Below are 25,232 nucleotides of genomic sequence, written 5' to 3'. Positions count from 1 at the left end.
ACATATGCTGATATTGGGATTTTTGTTTTATTTAGATATCAATGGACAGATTTCCTGCCATCTGAAACTTGCTCGTCAAGCTTGTTCAAACATAGAATATCTCTAGAATTGATTAAGCTCAAATGTTTCCATATCCTATCACAGAAACAAATAAATAATCTGTCACATACATGGAATAATACATTTGTTTCAAATTCCATATCATTAAAGTTTTTATACTCTGGACAATTTTCTTGTCACTGTAGCAATCTGGCCTCAAACACATTACCTTTAGGTACCAGTTAGCACTAGCACCTTGTAAAATAATCATCACAGTGTCATCTAGATACTGGTAGGAGATTTGTCAGATTTGGGGAACTACAAGCTTTTTGAAATCTCAACATACTCTGTTAACTCTCTGCAGTTTCCATTTGCCCTGAGTCAGCATTCTCTGTGTTTTGTCCCTGAGAAACCCTGGCCTACTGCCAGAGCATCCCTCATAATGGCATTTTCTTGGACCTATCATACAAACAGAAAACGGGCGGCCCAGATAATACTCTGCAAAGAATAAGTTAGAGGCTGTAGGTTGTAGACTTTTTTATTTATTTATTTACTCAAATAAACACTCAACAGCCGTCCATTTGCAACGAATCCCATTAAGCACTATATTAGTTTGTGTCTGTAAATAAACAAGGTGTCTGTGCTCCATAGCAATACAACATTATTGACTTAGACGGTTGTATAAAATTGTAGCAGATATGAAAAGACTCTTCACATTCTTCTGTGTGGGCACGTTGTGTGGGCATGTTGGCACTGTGATTGCATTGCCAGGCTGTGTGGCTATATCAGTTATTGTCCTTTACCTACAGTAATTGTTTGTATTTTGTATATGGGGTTTATACAGCAGAACACATGCCTGAAATCATGCACTTTTAAGCTGCAGTTCTAACCGCCAGTGGCATAGCCAGGATTTTGGGGATGGAGATTTTTTGGGTATTACTATTAAATATGCAATTAAAACCATGATCAACTTAGATTATTTTTTTAATCTCAGGATTAATCATGATAATTTTTTTGAGTTGCTTCCAGCCTAGTAATAATTTATAAAAATGATTCTTTAAGCAAAAATGAACTACACTCCAAACTTGCAATGTACTCGAAATTGCCCTATTAAGAACCATGATGTTTCACCTCTCAATCACATTTAGAACTACTCCAATGCAGTTATGAAACACACAAAATAAAAAAGAATGACCTATATTAGCTGTTGTTTAGATCAACAAGTCCATCCTCCTGTTTTTCATTGCAAACTTGTTGAGTACTTTGGTCTCGGTTTCACAGCAGCCATTTAAATTATGATTCACATTGGACTAAAAAAGATTAAAACCTAGGTGTCCCCAGAGTTGGTCAAAAGCAGAGGACGTCCAGTAGTAACCTCCCAAACGTGGATTGATTTGTATCAAGGAAAGTGGGTAAATTAAAAAACAATGTGATGTTGTGGCCAGAGAAGGCGCTTTGTGCATGATTTATAAATGGCTACAATAACCATTTTGTCATTTGAGTGATATGTGTTTCCATACATATCTTCTCATGCACCGTTAAAAACATCCATCGGCAATTAAGTTTTGTATTTTCGCCCATCTCATATTAATCTTCGACTTGGACGTCTCATCTCACATCAGGTTGAACAGTACATGCACATACGTTGTCCAGTCAATGGAGTCGAAGGTTGAATCTTGTGTAAAAATGAAAGGACTGCCCAATCATAATTAGAAATGAGTGATGACTAATTTTGTTTTCAATTTTTTGAAGTGTGCTTAAGCAGGCAGCGAAGCAAACTGCTCACGGATTGGTTGGGTTGGGACAGGGGTTTGCAGTGTCGTAGAGGGCTGACTTTTTTTTTTTCTCCCAGATCATTGAATAATGAATTTTGGGCTGGGGTTCAAACCCCTAAAACCACCCCTAGATACAGCACTGATAATCACCCACTATGATATGTCTTTTTGCAAGGCGCATAAACCTTGCTGTGCAAAATCAATTCTGTCTAGACTAATCTGGATCAGTAGCACAGATAGTCAGTTTCATTTTCATGCTAGCTCGATTGAGTGCCCTTCACTCCTCATGAGATACAACTCTGTGTTTTACCGCAATGCTCTGCTAGTGAGTCAGTCTACAGTGCCTTCCATTGTGGCAACATTCCCAACATCCTTTGGCATGACTAGCTGAGAGTCATTGCACATACTGTAAATACATTTTAGGCTGCTATTGCACACTGAGATAAATATAGTAAATGGCAGGTTTTTGGAAATGCCAATCCAGAAACTGTGGAAAATGATCTCTTGTAAAGTGGTAACTGATAAGCTGCTGACAGTGATGCTTCAACATCTCTACAAATGAAGTGTTTTAACACCCATACACAAGCACTCGCTGATAAATGAATAGTTGCTAGAAAAGTTTTTTTTCTGACAAGATATTAAAGAGTACCAAACTGTATGGTTAATAACACTATTACTCAACAAGAGAGGCAAGTGACAGCTCAGCCCAGCAAGAAATAATAATACAATGTTTTACTAAAATTACATGTGCAGTTGTTTAGTTACAGAATAATTACTATTATGCTATAATCAAAAATTACAATCTGGTAATTCTTTAAAACATTACATTTGCAGCTCAGACAGGATGTTTTTACAATGTAATTGTGTAATTACTGTGTAACCGCTTAAAACAGTGTTTCAGCAATTATTAAGCAATGCATTAGCTTCTTACATCCAATGGGAGCAGAGTGTTGAAGGGTAATGCACAAAGATTATGCTTTGGAACATTACTTTAGGTTTTCTCTAATGGAATGTAAGGTGCTACCAGGTGAAAGAAATTGTATATAACTGTCTGAATCTTTACTGCTGCTCTCTGTGCTACTTTTTTCTCATGTCATTGAATTTCGCTCTAGAGAAATACACAGCTACATATTTAAAAAAAAAGAAGAATCTTACCCACTGCTGGTTTTGGGGTTGGCCCCCTGCTTTGTTGCTGAGGCAGAACGGTGCCGGAAGGAGGATAGAAGACCATAAACATGATAATAAAAATAATTGTACACTAATTCCCTTGTGTTTCCATTTTTTCAAATGAGGTTCCAAGTGCCAAGGAGTCGCATTTTACTGAAGAAAGGAAATGGACTGCAGTTATGAAGCTGCATTTGTATCTGTAGGAATCAGCTGTACTGGACGGCAATGACACCAAGTGAAACATTTAAACCAACCTCAAGGTTATTCAAACACCATGCCTGGGTTATTCTGCCCAGTTTCATTATAAGAGACATTTTCATACAAGTAGATCAAGACAATCATCAGCAGAGTAATTTCTAATTTCGTTGCGTAAAGCCTGAGAGAGTGAGATAGATTCAAATACAGTCGATCCTTTATCCTCTGCGGAATCAAAATCATGTCTATATTCAGCAGTAATAACCAGGCTTCTCAGTTGTAATCTGAAAACCTTAAATTCAATTATTTCACATGGTTCCATTATTTCCTGGTGCTTCTGCGATGGAGGAACAGGCAGTGCTGGAGAAATTGACCTTGCACAATTGTATTATTATCAGTTCAGTTGTTAGTACACTTTTGACTAGTTGTTTCAGATCCTGTGGCTAATGTGAATTAGCTATTGTATTACATGTATTGTATTGACTGGTAGACATGGACCATGGCCCGTTTCCCTTGTTAGATTATAATGTATTAGTCTTATCATTTAGGACAGGCAGCAGCTGTGTGGAAAATATTCACAGGGTGTTAAATAATACCACTAACTGTGCCATTTGTTGATATTAAAATTTGAACAAGGCCAAAAAGTTCCATACCAAATATACAAATAAAAGCATCCCAGGGTCTCTCCTCAACAAGAGCCAAGTGTTGCTGTATCAGGAAGTGTACCACAGCAGCCATGCTAAAGCCAATGACAGGTCTCTGCAGGTGTGTGCTTTTATACAGCTCTTAGTTACTCTCTTCTACAACGGTTTAAACCTTGTAAAGAAGGTGTAAAGTTTTTGGAGGGTCAGCAGTTTCCTAAGTGCAAGCCAAAATCCTTACATCACATTACAATGGTTGCGCCCCGTTTTGTATCCAGATCCAGTCCAATTCCATGCTCCTTTCTTCATTTAAATGAATTTAGATATCATTGTATGGATTAATGATGGCAAAGTGCAAATTTGACAGCAGGTGCAGAGAGGCAGGTGATCACTATTCTTTACATATGCTGCATTTTTAGCGGCTGGTAAAATCAGACTTTACAGTAGCTAAACACGATTTACAGCAGCATTATGGGGGTTTTGCACCTGTTTTGAATGCCGTAGACAGTTGTTTTTCTTGGGCTTAGATTAACACTGTTGATTTATTAAATATTCTGAACTACTTTTAACTGCCTGATGTACGTGACTATGGTACTTCAGTTCTGCCTCAATGAGAAATCACTGAAAGAGTAATACAATCAGACATAGATGTTATATTTAAATGCTATAACAGCTGCGCTTCAGCATTTCTTTTATTTTGAAGCTCAGAAATGGCAGTGTTCTCATTGCTGTTCTGCTTTTGGCCTCAGGATACTTGTTAATGAAGAGGAACGTTTTTAAAGTTGAACCTCCCCACTGTGTCCTATTTGATATTCTTTCTATTCTCTATTCACATTCAGGCATGCTGGGTATGCTTTAGTCCTGCTCTTCATGTTTTTGATGCAAAACACATTGCTCTGCAAGCATGCCATATTCAGAACTTTCAGCTTCGGAGGACCATGCAGTTCAGGGGTGGCTGGTGTGCAGTAAGTAAAGGAATCCCCAGTCCAGGCAACACTTGGCCAATTGTGCACTTCCCCTGGGAACTCCCATCCACAGTGGCATAGCTTGGATTTTAACTGGCGATCTCTAAGCTATTGGAGCAAAGTGTCTTTTCCACATGCACCGCTCGGGAGAACCTTGAATATCGTTTGCAGAAGTAGTGCTGTAAATCAAGTGTATTTCTGTCTGTCTTTGTCAGGTTTCTGAATTTAACACTTAGTTCTTAGGAAAGGTTTATGAACGAGAAAAGGTCATTCAGCCCATTGTGAACAAACCCCCCCCAAACAGAAATGAAATCAGTGTTTATCCCACACTGAAAGAGTACCTAAGGGTTTGTAACTCTGCTTCTGGATGGTATATATATATATATATATATATACACCATGTCAAAAGGATTGGCAGCTGCTGTTTTGGCACGATCGAGTGTCTGTCCGGACTTTGCAGGGATTGCTGCTAATCTCGACAGAGGATCATTAAAACAGGCCCCTGTGTTAGGATTCCTGGTACACATTTTACTAATTATTTCCTGTTGAGATTATAATAGCTAATGGGTTTGATTTCTCTATTGTAATCAAATTACACAGATACGTCCACAAAGGTTTTATATCATGACCAATAACATCACAATAAGTAGATTTCATTGGCCCTGTGTCTGCTCCAGTCATTTTATTTTGTATTGTAATATTTTATATCCTATGTTAGCAGTCTCTTGAGGGCTATGTGCAGATGTGTCTCTGGAATGACAAAATTAAAGCCTGCTGTGAACAACGAAGATACTAGGAATCTTTCTACAAACAGAGCTCCTTGCTTTTTAATTTGAGCAGTTTCATTGCATTATTATTAGAGAATATTTAGACTTTAATCAGTGTAGACAATAATGTGGTTGTAGATTGTTAATGAACCCCAGGCTTTGATCCAGTAGAACTAATTTCACATGACAACCATAGCAGAACACAAACAACCAGCTATATGGAAAGACTCCAGTCACTAACCAATCTGGACTGGATTGAAACCAAGGGACATTGGCATTGTACCCAATGCTACAGTGGCTTATTAACCATACTGAAATTATAAATAGCACTCTATTGAACCAACCAGTAAAAACTGATTTGTGATACATTTCTGTGATCTGGGCTACTGATGCTGCCTGTAACGTAGACCATCTGTTTGTTCCTGGAGCCAACAGCTCATTTTAGATTCTACTTGTCTGCGTTGTGCGAAAGGTATGGTCCTGATGCTTGGATCCACAAGGCAATACTTTCAGTTAACACGCTTAAACGATCAGCACAGGAGCTTAAAGTCTTCTCAGTGAAAAGGTCTGGTGACCACTTTGCAGCTTGTGAGATCAATCTGATGTACAGTACAAGGCTGGGAGATCAGAGCCAATGAGACAAGAAGACTGTTTGAAAGTGGTGGGCATTCCTAGTGGTTATGCGAGTTTTAGGATAAAGGGTGTTCACAGGGACAATTAGTACTTATTGCAATGCATTGAAGGCTGTAGAGGATAAGATTCTCACTACATGATACACCGAGCTGGAGAAGGAAAAGTGACTTGAATATAACTAAACATTTCCTCTCCTGTCCAACAAAACATCCTTTGTTTGTTTTAAGTAAAATTAAAAGTGGAAATAAAATGAAAATAAAATCTTTCACCTGTTCGTATTTTCCAATCTCTTATGTGAAAGCCACATTTTGATTTTGAGTTTACATAATTAAGACCACAGGACACAATCAAGAATCAAGTGAAGTTTCATATTAACAGCATTTATTTCTGTCTTTCTTAGAAAAGGCAAGAGATCACCTTCACAAAACAGGGAGATTTATTGTAATTGGGGGAATCATCTCGCCAGTTCATGACTCCTACGGAAAACCGGTAAGGAACGAATTAAAAAAATATAATACTACATATACAGTACCTTAAAAGTATTCTCATTATGAAATCTTTCAACTTTACAGTGCATAACATTTTCTATTGATGTGAACTAAATTTAGCTGTAAGTTGTACAAGACTTGTGAACTGACCCATAACAGGACATGTTTACTGGCTTCATGCATATATGTGACTCTGCTAGCATGCCCTGGAAACAAATAACTTGCTGAAATTATTTAAACAAACCTGTTACCGTCAATCTGAACCTGTGCCGGAGCGAGCAGGTACGATACTGGGAAAAATGATGGACAGATGAACCAATCAAAATGCTAAACTTTGTGACAAGAGTTGGGAACCAATCAAATATTTCTGATTTGAATCAGATTCAGGTTGAATTTCAGCAAAAGACATTTTGATGGGAAGATCTGATGCATAACTGATAAAGTAATAATTGATAGCTGATATTATGTCCAGGGATATGTTAATAAAAATAACAAAACAATTGTGATTATGTTGAAAAAGATATTACAGGGATATGTACAAAAAAGCAGACATTTAGACAAAGAAATGTGTTATGATTTAAACCCTACAGCCTGTTCAGAAAAACTTTGTTCTCTGTTATATTGGCATTTTTGTTCCCCGAATGATATACAATGGCCAAATTAATATTATAGTGTACCGTGGAAAATGAAGGAAAGAGACACACACAATTTGCAGGTACTTGAATCCATGGTTTATTGGGATGATTATTCCCGGCCCCTGTCAGCCTGGGCCATGCCAAAAATAACAAACAGTCTTGCGCATTCACAAAGCAGCTTGTCTGACTGAGCTCTCAGCTCTGTCCGGATTGATGTGGGCATTCAATCAATCAATCAATCCCAGCTGAGGCAAGCTTACTGCTTCCTTGTTTACACACAAACTCAGGGTCTGTAGACCAGTCGTGTAACGGTACAAATCCTGGGTCGTTACAATATATACAGTATAATAGAAACTGCAATTCCACCAGTTTAACGTTTACACCACTCGTATTTAAATTGTATTTTTTTTTTTTATAATAAATGTATAACACAGTAACAAAATAAATAACACAGAATCCAAGGACGTTTATACACACTTGTATTGTTTTGTACTTATTTTGTAACATTAACGGACAGTTTGTTTTTACTTTTAGAAAAAGAAAATTGAGTGCAAGCATATGTGTCCCAGTTTCAACTTACATGGGTTTAAATATGGCAATGTAAAACAACATTAAAACCCAACGTTTGTGAGTCCATCCTATCAGGAAACAGCACAGTACAGAATCTCGATTACATTTCTTGTCTCAGTCAAGTAGGCAAATACCTGCAACACTGCCAATTATACATGCCTCTGGGTTTCATATTCTTTGTTGGCCTGCAGTCCATGGTGCGCCCTGTCTCTCAGCCCTTGACAGTGATAGCGTATGCTGATAGCAGTGCAGTGCTAGAGGATGTGGGACTCTAGGTCTTGTCAGGGCACAATAAAGCCTCATTCTCTGCTAACCCCAGTTGCTCAGTCTCCTGGGCGTATCATGTGTTAACTGGCTGAGGTTTGCTAGCAGCGAGGCAGGACCTGTGGAGGTGGATGGCTGCCAGCTGCAGAGATGGAAGGGCCTGTGTTGACAGGGGCTGTGCCTGCTTCCATGGAGGTGGGAATGTTTCAAAAAATGTAAACCCATCTGCTCAGAAACCAAGATTTAATGTTTTTTCCTTCTGTCTGAAAGAATAGTCCCCAAACACATCTTCTCTCCACCCATTCTAATTTAAACGACACTGCATGTTATATCATTAGCCTATAGGTGTTTTACAGAGAAACTTTTAAATAATATCCGTTTGAAAAAGAATTCAAAAATAATAACGTAATTACGATATAATTCTTGAATTGCAGGGTCTGGTCTCCAGCAGACATCGCCTGATCATGTGTCAGCTGGCTGTCCAATCATCTGACTGGGTTAGGTGAGTCTTGCTTGTCATTATTTATCCTGGGCTCTGTACTAGAGTAGGTGTTGAAGTAATAGTTGAAGTTGTGGTAAATTAGCTACAGCAAGTAATGTCCAGTACTGCACCCAAGCACTGTCTGTCAGGTTCTGGTTCAATACAATGCAACAAAATGTTTTAGTACAAAATGAAAACTTTGGTCAGTGCTAGCATCTTTTTACACTGCAATTACACTGTATATATATATATATATATTGTATACTGTATATATAGATATATATAGATATAGATATAGATATACACATACACACATGGTTATTAATATGTAACCACATTTAATTACAGTGTAGTTAGAGACACTAAATGGTGCACATATTCTTAGATTAATTTTCCAACTGGCATAGAAACATGCAAGGAAACTCACCCTTATTTTTTGGCATCTGGATGCACACTCATTACTATAATAAGGATAATAATAATAAGTGAGCAAACCTTAATGAAAGTATGCAGCATTGAATCGTATAACTCTAGATATCTTCGCACTGCTACAGCATTATTAACAAACATCTGGAGACTTTGGAAACTGGTGCAATGCTTTTGCAAACTGCCAGAAATATGAAACATAACCGTAGTTATAACAATCCATTAGCTCACAGTGCTGAATAGAAATTATAATTTCATGAAGATTTCCATTAGCTGTTATCTCTGAAGCAAAGAACCCCTACCCCAGTGCAGTGATGTATCCCCATCATTTTGTTTTCAAACGCAGCTGCAGCTGTAGTGTACAGCTCTTGTGTACAATCTGTCTGCATTAAGCCTGTCTAATTTTCGGAATGTGTATTATGTGTGCACAGGTTGAAGTATCGACTACAAATAGAGGCAGGCATCAAGAAATTATTCCAGAGATGGGGTTTAGTAGTTTCTCTGTAGTGCTTGATAAGCTGCAATCAACATGTGATTATTAACTATAATGTATTCATTTATCACCGATCAGGGAGTTAAATATTGACAGAAATTGTGAAAACTGGCAATATTCTCTCTAAATTGGTGATTTTTGTTTTCTATACTGCTACTGCATCTATCCTCTTTCTCCCTCCACCAAGGAACTGAGCAAAAAAATGTTATTCTGAAAAGATCAATTATTCAAAAGACTGGTGTTGCATTATTAAAGTGTGTCAATATTAGGTCACAAACACACATATAATCATACAGTAAGAAATATCTGTTTTTTTATGCTTGGATTGAGGTACCCTTTTGGTTGTCCTTTTGAAAGAATCATCTTTGGAACTGACAACTGACACACAAACTACATTTTAAAATGCAATCTTGTTTTGGAGGATATACTGCCATCCATTATACTGATGGATGAATAGACGACTTTGAGAATATATCTTTGAGAGTAAAAAGGGGACAGAACTTTTTACCCATACTAGAACTTTGACTAGACCAGTGACTTTTTGAGAGTTATATTTATCTCCATGATATGAACATTGTTCCCTTATTACAACACTGCCTGGGGGAGAAAGGTACTTAGCGTATTCTTGACTGTGAGGTTTGTTAAAATGAAGAGAATTGTAATGAGAAGGCTGAACAGAGGTGAGAGTAGCCTAGAACATGTACTGAAATACTAGCCTTTGAATGAGAAAGGATCCTACATATACACTGCTGATGCTTTCAACATAAATTCATTTATTTGTTTGCTTATTGACATGCCTTTAAATAATGAGACATCACTGGAAAGATACGTGAGTGTAGGTAGATTGATATACTGGTCTGTAGAGAAGAGGAGCATGTGGCTGGCCTGAGCCTACCCTTGTTGTTTCAAAGCTATAGCCAAGGGTTTCCCAGTCTTAATAAGTGTATTCACAGTACTGCAGTTTGGTTTGCTACCAGTTTTGTTGATGACATGCAGTGTTTGCGATGAAGGCTCTTGAACACCAGTGAAGCATACAATTAACACAGTGTTCATTAAATATTATTTAAAACTTAGATAATGCTGAGGAATTGAACAGATGTATGCTGGCAGCTGTATTTGCTTATGTTTGAACCTTACACAGACAGTGCAGTTTCCCCATCACTAACATAAAATGTAAAACTAATATAACTGGGAGGTTATTGGTTATTATACACCATCACAACCTTTCCAACCAATCACACCGCTTTGTGGCATAGGTTATGTTACGATACACTGAAACTTTTGATTTCTGTAGTGTATGAAATTGAACTAGCTTAAGCTAGGAAAAATAGTAGTTCATCACTAAGACAACCATGCAGACTACCGCAAAAGAGAGCAAAGTAAAATCCAACAATGTCTCGAATTACTCAGGTATCTGAGAAAATAAGAAGCAAAAAGAAAGTAAACAGAGCATGTTTAAAGGTATTTTTCTGTAAATTAATGGTGTATAATAGCGACGATTTGTTTTTAAGTGTAGTGAACTCGGCGGGAAACATCCCAAACTCTGCAAATTCTTAGTGTTTACCTCCTGGCACTCGGGCCCGGATTAGTCAAGGTTCACTAGGTGCTCTTGCGCAGGGTACAGTATGTATACTTTGGGACAAGGGAATGTCAGAGGCTCTTTGACTCAAACTGTTTGAAGCTTGTATGGATTAGAAGGTAGATCTACATCTCTTAACTTTTTTAACTGTTGTGTTTTAAGACATTCTTTTTCATGCTTTTGCTGTAAGGCAGAGAATGAATAATTAATAAATGCTATGAAATTGATAATTAGATTACAGAGATTGATGTTGTTAGAGCAAATGCTTTTAAAACCTTTGGAATTAATCTTATTGCTGATGAAATCTACCCTTATCATTCAAGCTTCTCTGTTCACTCCCATTCCAAGACCTTGATTATGAAGATGTGTGTGTTCTGTTCTAACATTCTAATTATTATTTTCTATTTCCATTTCAAAGTCCTGTTTTTCTCCTATATGAATCTTTAAAGGAATGTGTTGGTATGTCATACATTTTGAACCCCTCAGTGCCTTATCCTATACATGCACATTAAATATTCCATTATAGAATACAATTACATTAATCAATTGAAATGTACCCAGAACTTGTGGCCACCAGTTTTTGTGAGATGCCTTTTTCAGTTGTTAAGAGTCACACCGGAGCTCCTTTCCAATATTTATTTTTTGGTTTTTTGTTATTACAGTTTACATACATAAACGAAAGTAAGTAAATAAGAGATTTCTTCCCAGATCTGTTTATTCCCGTTTTGTATCCTGCTATTAAAATCACATCACCGCTGTGATTTCCTTCATATTATCACCCTGACCTCTCAGGCAGCTAACATCTTTCAGTGAAGCCAAGGCAGTATGGAAAATAAAAGCAACATAACCTTTAACACATTGATAAAATGTGTACTATACCCTAATTGTCACCTGACAAGCACAGCTGGTGGAATTTACTGTAGTAGGTCACTAATCCAGAACATATACCTCGATTGTTGTAGGAAATTGCTTTTTAGTTTTCAAGGTGATACCACTCTTATCAGACTTAAAATTGTGAACCTTATATAGATTTTCCTGCAGCTTCTAATTTGAGGTAATTATCTGTAATCATTCCCAGCATTAATTAATTGCAGTACTACTTTGCTTGAATGATATAACAATAAAGAGCAATAAAGGGTATATTAGATTTTTAAGCCATTGAGATTGGTACCTTTGTTTTATGACTTTATTAAAAACGTCTAATTCTCAATACAGTCGCAGAACTCAGTCTGGACTGTATGAAAGGCTTCAAAGCACACAGCTCAGCTCTGCAATGAGCTCTTGATTAATGCAGCACTCAAACGTTAATAGAAAAAAACAATTATAAAACAAAACTATAGCAAGTGTTTCCCACAGCCACATGCAGCTATTCTGAGCGTTGTGACTGCAGCTTAAAAAATAGGACTGCTTATTGGGGCAGAATACTTTGTAAATGAAAGAGGATGCAAGGAGGGAATGGGCCAGCAGGGCACTCTAATTGCTGGGCTGTTTATAGCATTTACATGCCACTTGGATTCCTGTGTGCATGTCGCAGACTGCAGTAATCAATTCAGCATGGCTGAAGCTTTGAGATCTTAGAAACAGCGATTATTATTCACAATAGGCAGGATTCTAATTCTAGAGCAGAACATTTTACTGATAACTGGGGTCATGGGAAATTCACCGTATCAACAGGGGTTGCATAATTACTATATTAAATGTGTCCTTGAAATTCTGAATTTGGTTAGATATGGTTTGTGAACATATGTTTTCACAAAATATGATTACAGTTTACTCTGAGTGAGCGGTATCATTACGATTTGCAGTTTATGTGGTATGGGGGAGCATTTGTACAGAACCTGCAGCCTCTTTTGTCTCCTTAGTTTGAAAAGGTCCAACATAATAACTGTAAAACAAACTACAAATAGATCATTCATAGATGCAGCCAGAAAAACCGACTTGCTGTCAAAAAAAAAGGAAAAATAGTGATTGCAAATGAAGCTGCTTTAAATAATAAAAATAACAGATATAGAAAATTAGAATTGCATAAACATAAGCAGTCATTTTAAATACATTTCAAAAGGGGTACATTTGACAAATAGAGCCCAATTTGAACAGAATAATAACTCCCAGTGCAATAATGAGGAGAGTTCAATTTGTGATTGCTTATAATGAAGCTTCGTAATGCTGGGGGTGCCCTCTCTCCTCACTTGTTTTAGTGCTGTGGGTTCTAATTCCAAGTGCACCTTGATTAATGTATTTGTAAATGTTATTTCTGATTACCCTTGAAGCTTTAAACATTTTAAATCTTTAAATGTTTAAAGCTTATAAAGTACATGCCTGCCAATCTTTAACTATTGTAGCAGGGTGGAGGTCTGGCATGAACCAGTGATCAAACACTTCCCTAGTTTGAACCAGTGATGAAACACTTCCCCAGTTTGCATCAAAACCACCGTGAAAAAGAGCCAGAATCGTCTGCATTTGTGGTTTATTGAGCTTTTAACCTCATCTCATTTCACTGACAGGGATCATAATCCACAATGGCAGTGCATCACACAACCCTGCCGGATTCATCATAAGACATATTCAATGTCCTCCAAAGACAGATGCCTTTACATTTCATTTAATGTGCACATTCACAGCATATCAACTTTTCAGAATTATCAACACCAACATGAAGTCTGATCTGAGTATTGGAAGAGGTAAAGTCAGAAGTTGATTATGTTACCTCCATAGGAATGTATACATTTGTAATGATGCTTTTTGTTGTTGCAAAGTAATTTGCATTACCTATATACAGTAGCTTAAGAGATGCTCCTTTGTTTTCAATATTTTACTGCTTATTTATTTATCATTTTTCCATTTATATTTATATATACTGATTCTGCTGTGGTTCAGATACCGTAGATATAACTGTATGCTATCGTGATGACAACACAGATGCATCATGAGCAAAAGGGCAAGATTGGTCTGAGCTGAATATTAGAACATAAGCACTTGGTCTATGGCTTTATGATTATCTGGTAGAGCTACTCTCCAATTCAACCTCCATAAGCTTATCTAATAAGTTTCATTATTATTTATAAAGATCCCTTGAAAGACATGTAACCCTGATATTCCATTAAAGAACTATACTTGTAGGTGACGACAGTAGTAGAGCAGGAATGTGTGACAGTGGAATGTTAAATTCAGTATTTCTGTGCTGTGATTTAGTACCCAGGGCATGAAGCTGGCCAGGTGTAAGCCTCCGTTTCCCTTGAACTAATCCATGGAGCTTCTCTCAGCCTCCTTCACCTCTTTGTAATTTAGACACTGAGGACTTGAACTTTCCAGTTGATGACAAGCTAACCAAATTTAATTTTGCAGCAGTAAGACAGCGGTACAGTATCTAGTATCTGCCAGTCCATACATACAGTATACTGCAGTGCAAACGATTTGCTGCCTGGGGAAGAGTCTTGCTCCAAGACAGGATCAAGGGCAGTGAAATGTAATGTGTTAAATGGAAACGATTAAGATACAAGACCCTTGTGTATATGTAAATGTGGTGACTGCTCAGGGCCGTAGTTGAATAGTTCAGATACTGTACGCACCTGTCGTGGAGATAACTATAGAACTTGTTACAGTGGTGTCAAGCTGTTATTGAAATGTTGAAACATGTCCTATTGTTCATCAATAGTTAATACTCTAAATAACACTGACTTAATCATGTTTCAGGCACAGCAGGCTCCCAGGAGGGGGTTATGCATGCTGAGAAAGACTTCATAGATCATTTGCAGCTTTTAGCACCAGCATTAGGCAAGAGTGTTACTACATTCAAACAGGCCTGGGTGGTGTCATCACACTGCTAAATGTAGGCTTTCCTGGGTGTAGTCGTCTATGTTTCTCACTATCCTGTAGCTGCCAGTTCTGTTTTATTTTCTCAAATAGGGTGCAAATTGAATTGAGGTAAAAAAAAAAAAAAAGCTTTCAAAAGAGTTGGAATTGCGTGTTTCTTTATAAAACACCAATCAGCTGGCTAAGAAACATTTTAATTATAGTAAATGATTTTGAATAAATTGCGTTGTGATCATAGTGGTGTTTAATTATATAACAACTGAAGTGAGCAATATGATTACTAATTAGGAAGTGCACTCCAATTCATTGTACTATTTGATGTTGACAGAAATTAGCAGTACTGACAGCCAAAGAATTTGTGATATCTATTTATTTCAGGTTACCTGCAAAGATACAGAAATGGCCCACCATACCCTGACCGTGGATGACATAACACTGACATATTATCTGTAATTCAGTTTCAATGCTTCGTGGTTTTATTCATTTGAAGAAACCTTACAGAATGATTCCCAGTGATTGGGATTGTAATGGATACCCTAGATTTCCCTATCCTTTATCAGCTCTCTCTAACTTGTAATGGCATTTTATAAAATTAATTGTCCATTGACATTTATAGTTAACATGTCATTATAGTACTGTAATGCAGTATTCTCTCTCTCTCTCTCGCTCTCTATCTCTCTCTCTCTCTCTCTCGCTCTCTCGCTCTCTCTCTCTTTCTGAAGAGTGGACCCCTGGGAATGCTATCAGGACACCTGGCAGACGACCTGCAGTGTGCTGGAACACCACCGTGATCTCATGAAAGTAAGACATATACTGTATCTGTATGTAGGCATCTACAGATCTACTATTTTCTATGTTTTGCTAGAAAAATAAGCTGTGACTTGATATGCTTATTTCTGCACAAAACAATCTAATGCAAACTATGTGACTTCTTTCCAATGAATTTACCTAATTTCAACAGGACAGCCATTAAAATGCCCTGTTCATTAAGCACAGTATGGTTTCATATGGGCTATGGGTATTGAGATTTGAATACCAATATTAATATGACACACTCAAGTGAAGGTCATCTGCATGCTAGGTAGCTATCAGTACTAATGTGTGCAGCTTTTTGATTTACTGACTCTGTGACTGGATTTCCTGTAAGGTCCATTGATTACATCTAACAGCAATTTTGCAATCTCTCCCTTAACTTACATTGTCTAAGAGCACTCTATGTCTTCATTAGTACTGAGACAGACAGCCTCACCTACTGTCAGCAAATTGCCTCAGATCGTAAGGTTATTCCGTAAACAACAAAGTGTCCTAATGTTGTAGACTGATCAGACTCCTGTGCTAGAGTGTTGTCAGCTCACAGTGCTCAAGCAGATTGCATTCCCAATGGTTTACACAGAATAAAACCGCAATCTGTATACTCTCTAACTATTTACTAGAGCAGTGTGTGTGGAAAATCTCCAAAGCCGCTGTCTATCGTGAATCTGATCAGCAGACTATCGGCTGGTTTCACAAGCACACATATTACTACCTTACCTGTTAATATTAGATGGCCCAAAAGGAGGGCTAATTGCTGTGAAACCAGATATATATTCAGTACCAACACCTGCCATGACCACTACATTAAAATTATTTTGAATGTCTTCTTAACATGTTTAAATTCACAAAAAAGGGAACAAAAAAGTGATCATTGTCCCACAGAATACCTCTATTATCACTGGCAGCTGTTTAAATTATGACGATGGCAAGAGCAATTCATTGTCATTAAACTGTTGTATTAGTCAGACAAAGCGTCTCATAAGACATTGTCTTCACTTTACAGAGTCATTTCATGTTCTATTAAACGATGGCACACACTAGTCGTCTTTTTTTTATTCTGGTGGTACAAAGAGGATCGTGACTCTTAGAGAGCTTTGCAAAGGAATTCATCTCCGTTTTGGTTAAATCTTCCTGGTATTGGTTGATCTGTGAAGCAGTTAATCTGGCAATCGGTACATTTTGTGTTAGATCCCCAGCTTTATCCTGGTGGTATTGAGTATGTGCCATAGATTTACCCCCGGGACTGCACCATGATCTCCCTCCAGTGCCTGTGGTCCTCTCTGTCTCCCTTGTTGCTCAATGAAGCATCGTGTTGGAGTTGCTGAACAGAAAAATGCAGCGGTTCTGTGTTCATAGTGGGATATTTTAATGATCTTAATACTAACACTCTGATCTATTGTGGAGCTCCCTCTATCATATTACTTTTGTTTATTTTGGCAATGTTAATATAGGTTTACAAAAAAAACAAAGGTTAATATTACATTTTAAAAATAACATTGTTTAACATAGAGTTAACAGGCAGCAGCATTTTGATTAGCAGCTTTTCAGATTATTAAAACAGATACAGTACTCTTTTCCTATTTCTTCCAATACCTGTTAAGGTGCCTTGCAGCATGAATGGGCATCTTGGCTCCTCCGTTACAATTCTATTGCAGGACTTTTGTTCTTGACCTTCAGCAGGGTTTGAAAAAATCCTCTGCAATAGAAAAGAATGAGAGCGCCAAGGTGCCCTACCCCTGCATTACTATATCTCATTGGTATATAACTGTTTGAGACAGAAGGGTTTTCAGACCAACTTCAGGGTGTATGTGATTAAAGTCTCTTTCATCGTAGTCCTAGCACTGTTTAAGGATCTATCACAGTGTAGCTTTCCCTATTTTTTTTTTTTGGTTTTAATAAACCTTCTTTGGCTTACATTTTTGATCACTTTAAAAAGACTAAGATGCTTCAAATGTAATTTTAATGGATTCTTTCATCTCTGTTAATAGTGTATCATTCAGAGTGATTCTGGGTTCCGTTGCTTAAGATATAATATTTCATCTCAAAATCTGCCTTTTATTGGCTTTGCACTTAGAGATTTTAAGTACCGGTGTCAGAGAATATATGTTTCCCCTGAATATTTGTGCCCCCAGGGGAACAAATATTTGGTCCCACCAATGAATATTTGTTTACTGGTGGGACCAAATTATGCACTTATAATGCTAACAAATGGGAGCAATGTTTACAGGCTGTTATCATGTATTATTGTAGTTGAGACTGGACCTGTCAGAGACTGGGTGGTACAAGTTTAGGGTTAGAGTTAGGATTAGAGTTAGGATTAGAGTTAGGGTTAGGGTTCGAGTTAGGGTTAGGGAAAGGGGTCTTAAAAGTGGTCTTAGTTGAAAGTGCATGGATATAGACTTGTATGCAAAGAAAAATTACTTTGTTATAAAAATTTTAAAAAAAGGGTGTATAAATATTCGGAAGGGGAACCAATATTCCTGAATATTAGTTCTTAGGGGGAACGAATATTCTGGCACTGAACAGACTTCTTCATTCAATTGAAACTCAGCCAGCCCCACCTTCACTCTGTCTAAAATATAGATGGTAAAAAAAAAGTATGATCCTTATATTTTTGATATATACAAATTGGCCCCATATATATGGGATATATTTAAAATATATTTTAATCTGTAATCCATATATTTATTTTATATGTTGAAAATATATGGTGCACCATATATTTTCATTAATTTGTAATCCGTATAAAATAAATATATGGATTACAGACTAAAATATATTTTAAATATATATAAAAAAAGTCCAATTTCAAGATATGAAAAGTATAAGGATCTTCATTGATTAAGGAATGATAAAACAGCACCACAAACTGGACTAGTGAGTATTTAACTGTGGTTCTGGAAAGTAGTGAATTGATTTTCAGCAATGTGAAACTTTTTATGGTACAGAAGTAAATGAATTAGCCGCCAAATTCTGAAGGCTCTCATAGTTTAATATGGCGTGGGTGTTGCCTTAGAACAGAGCATATGGTATTTGGTTCAAAAAGGATAAGCTGCATTCAAAGTGTATTTATTTATTTTGCAAAAACACAAATTGAGAAAACACCTTTTTAGGAACTTTCAAAGCTGGTCTTTTCCAAAGCTGTTTGCCTTATCGTCAGCTCATATTAGCACTCCTTTGAGGCCAGCCCATACACTGTGTGTATGAAAAAAAACTGCATTAATTATTTCAGAGATTGTTAATAAGAAAAGCAGCGGTATACAGTATGTATGAACAACAGGGGCAGTCTGCATGTAACCTGTCTGAGTGCAAATGAATTGTGAATGTACAATTGGCCAGGAGGAAAACAGAAGGCTTCTCTACCCTTCGTCCTTTGAGCTGACATAACATTGGCCTCCAGGAAGGCCCAGTATCACAGCATTGACTTCCCAGGTCTTTAATAAAGCCTGATGCTAGCTGCGGATTATAATAGCTATCATTTCAGAAGCAAACATTTTTAGATCAGGTCAGAGCAGGAGGCTGGGAGGAGCCTGTGATTCTGCATGGTCCATAGGATTCTACTTGCGGTATTTTCTACCAGCAATGGCAGAAGCTGGAAAAGTGTTTCTAGTACAGTTTTCAAGTTAAGCACGCTGAGCTAATTAATTGATCTGCCTTTTGTACAACTTTCTTTCTTTTTTTTTTTTTTACGTTGTGTATTTTGTGTTCTTTTTAAATTACCATCAAAAAATAAGAAGGGATTATTTAGGGCTGGCTGCTGTGATTTCAATTTCACAATAACACCAGGCAGGGGTTAACACAAAGTTTAATGCAGGAACTTTTTCTGCTTCTGTATTGTGGCTGGGTAAACTCAGTTTGTATAATACATTGCTTGTTCAATCTTTGAAGAAAAAAAGGCCTTTAGGAGTATTTCTCAGTGTATTTCTCCTATCTGCTGACATTCTGATTTGTCCGTTTCTCAAATTAACAAGAAGGCCTGTCACTGGAATTACTAATGTATATGGTGCTTCAGAATAGCTCTTGTATGAACACACAGGCTGTACTATAAAATAGCAGGAAAGGGCCTCAAGCCCAGTCCAGGGGTCTCCTAGGCCTTGTCGATAGATCTGGAGCCTTCTCTCTCAATAGTCACCATCCTTAGTGTCAGTGTTGAAGGTTGTTCTTAGTTACAGTTTTCCAACATTGTGTCATTAAATGGAACCCAGAGCTAAGTAGTCCTGAGATTGAAAGTTTAATAAGAACCCCTTCTAGGGTTATTGCACTTACATTGCACATAGAAATGAATGTAGGGGATTAGCCCACATGCAGTTATTACATTATTTGTACTACTTAATTCAGTAGAATGACCCTGAATGGTGTATGTTGAAGGTAAAAGATTACACTGCAGATAAAAAAAAAAATACTTGGAAGCACTGTTTATTTTGTACTGTGGAACATTCCTCTGAAGCACTTGAGAAGAATCACTTAACACCTTGTGTGCAAGCTCCTAATTATATTAACAATTACACTAAAACTCAACAGGCTGATAGTGAATGAATACTTAACTGCTCAAACTGTCTCTTCTCTCCTTTGAGCTTTTCATCTCTATTTTCCTTAGAGAGTGACGGGCTGCATTCTCTCAAACGTGAATTCCCCGTCTACGACTCCAGTGATTGGACAGCCACAGAACGAGACGCGTCCCATCTACCAGAACACCAACATTACAGACAACAAGCCCACTGCAAGTGAGTCATACTCTTGTGTTCTATCCATCCTCTGGAGGGGACATTGTGTCATAAACAAAATAAAGTGGACCCCTCTGTACAGATATTCTTCTTTTGTTAGGTGTCATTGCTTCTAGTTATGGACACCAATACCTGTTGTGTCAGAAAGAAGCCTGTTGGACAGAAGCCTAATCTTAGTCAAAATTAAGATTTCTTTAGAGCAGTCAGTTATTAAGAGCTAATACAGTACAGACAGCCAGAGAAACAGCTATTTTAAAAGCAATTTATTTCAGAGTGAGAACATTACCAGATGAAATGCTTGTTAAGATTGAATTGTAAAGTCACTCCAAGTCTTTATACTGACAAAAGTAAATGATGTGGATACAGTTATATCTAGCACACTCGTCCCCCTTTTCCACCTGGTATTTTATTTTATTAAGAGAAATTGTCGCTGTTTTAAATGCCCGTTTCCTATCTTTTTTGGCAATGTTTTTTTCCCCCCTCTTTTGGAAGTTTCCCATGTTTTTGATTTGGGTCACACCCACTACTCTGTCAAGTCTGCATTGGCAGTGCAATGTCACACAGACAGATTGGCTTCCTGCTGAGCGAGCTGAGGACAGAAGTGTAGCCTCACCTGGTAATGTGTCAATTAAGAAGGATTGTTTCAAACACATTGGCAGCAGTGCAAACACAGTGCGCTCACAGATTTGTATTTGGTTTTTTCACATGTCATTGTTGGGGAGTAACTCATTACATGTCGTACATTGCTGTAATCTGATTACATTTTACAGTTACTTGTAACCTTTTTGAGGTAATGAAATGTGGTAACAGATTATGTTACATTTTTTTAAAAAGGACATGCATGACATGGACTTTAAATGTCATATGAACATACTTATCATATAATCTTGCTTAAAAATGGCTTCAGAAAGGGGAACAAGCTTTTTTCATTAAACACTTCAATAACAAAACAATTAAACCTAAAGTAGTTCATTTTTTCATTAGGTAATTCAACTCTGACTAGCGGGCATCAATGTCTGCTTAATATTGTTAGGAAGAACTGTAATTTTGAGGTTTGGGGTATTTAAGTATTGTAATTAAGTCCATTGATGTCATAATACCTTCATTCCATGCTTTGCCTTCTTCCAGTTAAGCTTCTGGGAAAGGTGAGTGAGAGTCTGGGAAAGATCTGCTGTGTGCGCCCCCACAATGATCGCTTCACTTTTGTGGGTAAGTAAAGCAAACAGTTTTTAAAAAAAAAATTTAAAAGGGTTGTGGTATCATTTAAAATAGTGCATAAGTAATAGTCAACTGAAACATTTACCATTAAAATAATAATAAGATCTTATAAGTAATTAAGTCAAGCAGTAGAATAATGCCTTTATCATCCAAAACGTTTGTCTACTTGACTATATTAGTAAAGTTGTTCATTTAAGATTATAGTGGTTCAATCACATTGGTGCATAGGAGTACCTTTTTTATATGGCAAGCCAAATTATCATTTAGAGATATCTCAAATTCATTTATAGATATCTCTAAATATTTGAAGATAAATTTAAATCATTTTAAGATCTCTAAAATGCATTTAGAGATGTTTCAAAATTATTTCCAGATATCTTTAAATGGAGCTTAAAATGAGATATCTAAAATGCATTTTTAGATACCTTTAAATACTTTTCAGACATCTCTAAATCATTTAGAGATAGTTCTACACAACATCCTGTTCATTTAAAGATATATCTAAATAATTTGAAGATATATTCAAATTACTTCCTGTTCATTTAGAGACATCTCTAAGTCATTTGAAGATATCTTCAAATAACTTCCTGTTCATTTGGAGATATCGTTAAATAGACAGGAAGTCCATTCAAAACATAGAGCATTTTCATAGGAAGTTATTTTGAGATATCTTGAAATGGCTTCCTGTTCATTTGAAGATATCTTGAAATGATTTAGAGATATCTTAAAATAGTAAGTGGAATTGCCTAGCATGGTGCACCAAACTGTCATTTAGAGATATCTTAAAATGAGGGTTTTAAAGATATTTGTAAATCATTTGAAGATATCTTAATAACTTCCTGTTCATTTAAAGATATCTGTAAATCATTTTAAGATATCTTCAAATAACTTCCCATTTATTTAGAGATATCTCTAAATCATTTGTTTTGGCTAATGTCTTTATCACAATCATCACGATATGTAATCATACAGAACATCTGGAATATATCAAAAAACTTTAATGCTGTTAACAATGAACTACCAATACTTTAATGAGGTGTTTTATAAAATCCTGTCTTTATCTGTTTATTCTTACTAATTGCTAATTATGTCTAATCAGCATACCCAGAGAGGCTGTTGTTGTACTGGTGTGCCTATTTAACTCAAAATAGGTATTTTCTTCTTTCAAATAATTGCATGACACCCTACAGAAAATGGTATGTTACTGATGCATCTTCTTTCTCATGTTGCAGATGAGAATGCAAACTTGGGAACTGCAATGAGATACGAGGAGATTGGTGAGAACCTGTTTTCTGTTCATTCATTTACTGCACTAATTGTGACTTATTTACAGCTGTAGAATTTAAAACTGTTCAGAAAAACATTTGCAATTAGTTGTGTTTTCATTTTAATTATTAAACACAACATTTCAGTGGCTGGTTTAAAGGTACTACAGAAATATACAATTAATCAGCTGTATTGCCTCAGTTTCACAACTCTTAAACTAAAGAGTGCTGAAGCTTAAATTATAAATCTTGGAAAGTGTGATTAAACAATTCCTAATGGAAATATAATTGTGTTGACACAGTTCTCACATGTGTCTAGTTCTTTCATATTTGACAAACATAATCTAAGAGACATGATGTAAAAAAAAAAAACAATTGTTGTATCAGTGTTACTGGAAACCATGAAACAAACTCAAGTAGACCAACATTAGCTAGTGCCTTCTTCAGTTTCTAATATATTTAGCCTTAGCATTTTGAAGATACAGATAAAAAGAAAAATGCACAGGATGACACTTTAACAATGAAAACTGTATTATCCTAAATGCAAAACCATTAGAGATGTGTGAATGTGTGAACTGTGTGATAAAATCTGTTGTCCCCAGAGCTGCGCATCCTACTGCTGTGTGGCAGTGACCTACTCGAGTCCTTCTGCATTCCAGGCCTCTGGAAAGAGAGTGACGTGAGTTACTTTAAGTCGCTCCATCTCAATAATATCCCAAAGGCTGTATAACAACTTGTTTACATGTGTGATCAGATTGTACTGTCAATTCAGACTAAACAATATGAAATAATAAACAGTAATGGTATGGACCATTGACAAGTACAAGTACAGGTACAGGCTTGGTTGTTTTTTATAGTACTTTATTTTGATCACATGTGTTCATACTGGGTTTTTAAAACTTGCTACTGTATTCACTAAATATAAATATAACGCCATGTAGCAAAGGTTTGTGAATAGAAAATATCTGTTAAACTTAATGTAATGTTAAAAAAAGATTAGATTTACAGATGGTCTTACTGTCCAGTATTAAGCAAGCCCTTGTTTTAAGAACATACAGGTGTATAGTGGGGTACCTGTGCATATATAAACATGTTTACAGTTTATGTAGCATACAGGCATGCTGCTTAAAGTGTTGGCATTTCAAGGCTGTATTTGTATTGTTTTTTTTCCTAGATGGAGGTGATTGTAGGGGATTTTGGGATTGTGGTGGTACCCCGTGACAACGTGGACACAGATAGAATCATGAACCATTCCTCGGTCCTCCGCAAGTACAAGGTGAGTTAAACACACTCAGAACTGACACTTCAGGCATCGCTATGGTGAGGCAGTCATTTAATAATACAAGAATGGGAAAACTGCAAATTTACCATGGTCATGTTTTATGAGGGAACAACTACTTGCATTTTAAATGGATTTGCCCACATTAACAGGATTGAGACATTTAATTAAAAAAAAAGCTATATAAGCATAATTTAGATATTTTATTTAACATCATATAATCAAATAATTTTTTTTTTAATTTTGCTTTTTAGAAGTTGTTTCACATTTTCATTTGTGATAAACCCATATTACCAGGATAGTCTTCCCAAGATACAGACCTTTCTTTTTAGCGAGCATTCCTACAGACACTTCAATCACGCTCCCTTATCAATACATCAAGAATCTTAGCTATGCACAGACATCCAGTTAAACTAAACCAAAACTGGAACTCAGACTTCATCAAATACTCCTGAAAAGACAATACCAGACAACGTGTGGATTGAGTAGTAGCCTGGAGCACTTCTAAAGACAACACTTTTACATCGTGTTAAAGCAGTTTGTGTTTTATAAGTTCATCTTTTAATTCACATGACCCTTCCCTTCTGGTGTCACCTGCTGTATTTCCGATACCTCCAGTATTCCTCTTCAGCGTTGCTTGTCAGTTCCGCTGCACTCTGGTCCTGTCACTTTGATACCATTGTAACTAATACAGACTGCACTGCAAAACTGCAGGAGTCATTTTTGATTTTGAATGCTTGGTTCTGAATAGGCAGTTATGTAAAAAGTTGGTTAACACAACATCAGCCCTTTAAATGAGGCACCCAGGTCAGCTAACATGAAGAATACACCTGATATTCAGGATGGGGCATGGCTTTTCCTTCCAGCCAAGGGCTTTGAGTTTAGTGTTGACTATTCCCTGCCTTCCCCCTTCTCTATGTCAGCACCTTGAAAATAATTTGATTTGTGAACCATGAAGGGCTGTAGCACCACCACCTCTGGTGGGTACAGATTATTGTTCAC

At 36.8% G+C, this 25,232-nt stretch overlaps 1 protein-coding gene across 1 annotated transcript in view; it reads left to right on the top strand.

Moving 5' to 3' along the window:
• Positions 1-25,232, top strand: part of nmnat2 (nicotinamide nucleotide adenylyltransferase 2) — a 42,132-nt gene that overhangs the window by 13,990 nt on the left and 2,910 nt on the right. The window contains exons 2-9 of the mRNA XM_041277224.1: positions 6,583-6,671; positions 8,574-8,641; positions 15,654-15,732; positions 20,342-20,468; positions 21,597-21,677; positions 22,919-22,963; positions 23,554-23,630; positions 24,126-24,227. Coding sequence (XP_041133158.1) covers positions 6,583-6,671; positions 8,574-8,641; positions 15,654-15,732; positions 20,342-20,468; positions 21,597-21,677; positions 22,919-22,963; positions 23,554-23,630; positions 24,126-24,227 — 668 coding nt within the window. The remainder of the gene's footprint in view (positions 1-6,582; positions 6,672-8,573; positions 8,642-15,653; positions 15,733-20,341; positions 20,469-21,596; positions 21,678-22,918; positions 22,964-23,553; positions 23,631-24,125; positions 24,228-25,232) is intronic.

The sequence above is a fragment of the Polyodon spathula genome, chromosome 18 (genome assembly GCF_017654505.1).
Source record: "Polyodon spathula isolate WHYD16114869_AA chromosome 18, ASM1765450v1, whole genome shotgun sequence".
Lineage (NCBI taxonomy): Eukaryota > Metazoa > Chordata > Actinopteri > Acipenseriformes > Polyodontidae > Polyodon > Polyodon spathula.
Note: the sequence above shows the minus strand (reverse complement) of the source record. Positions and strands in the feature narration are given on the sequence as shown.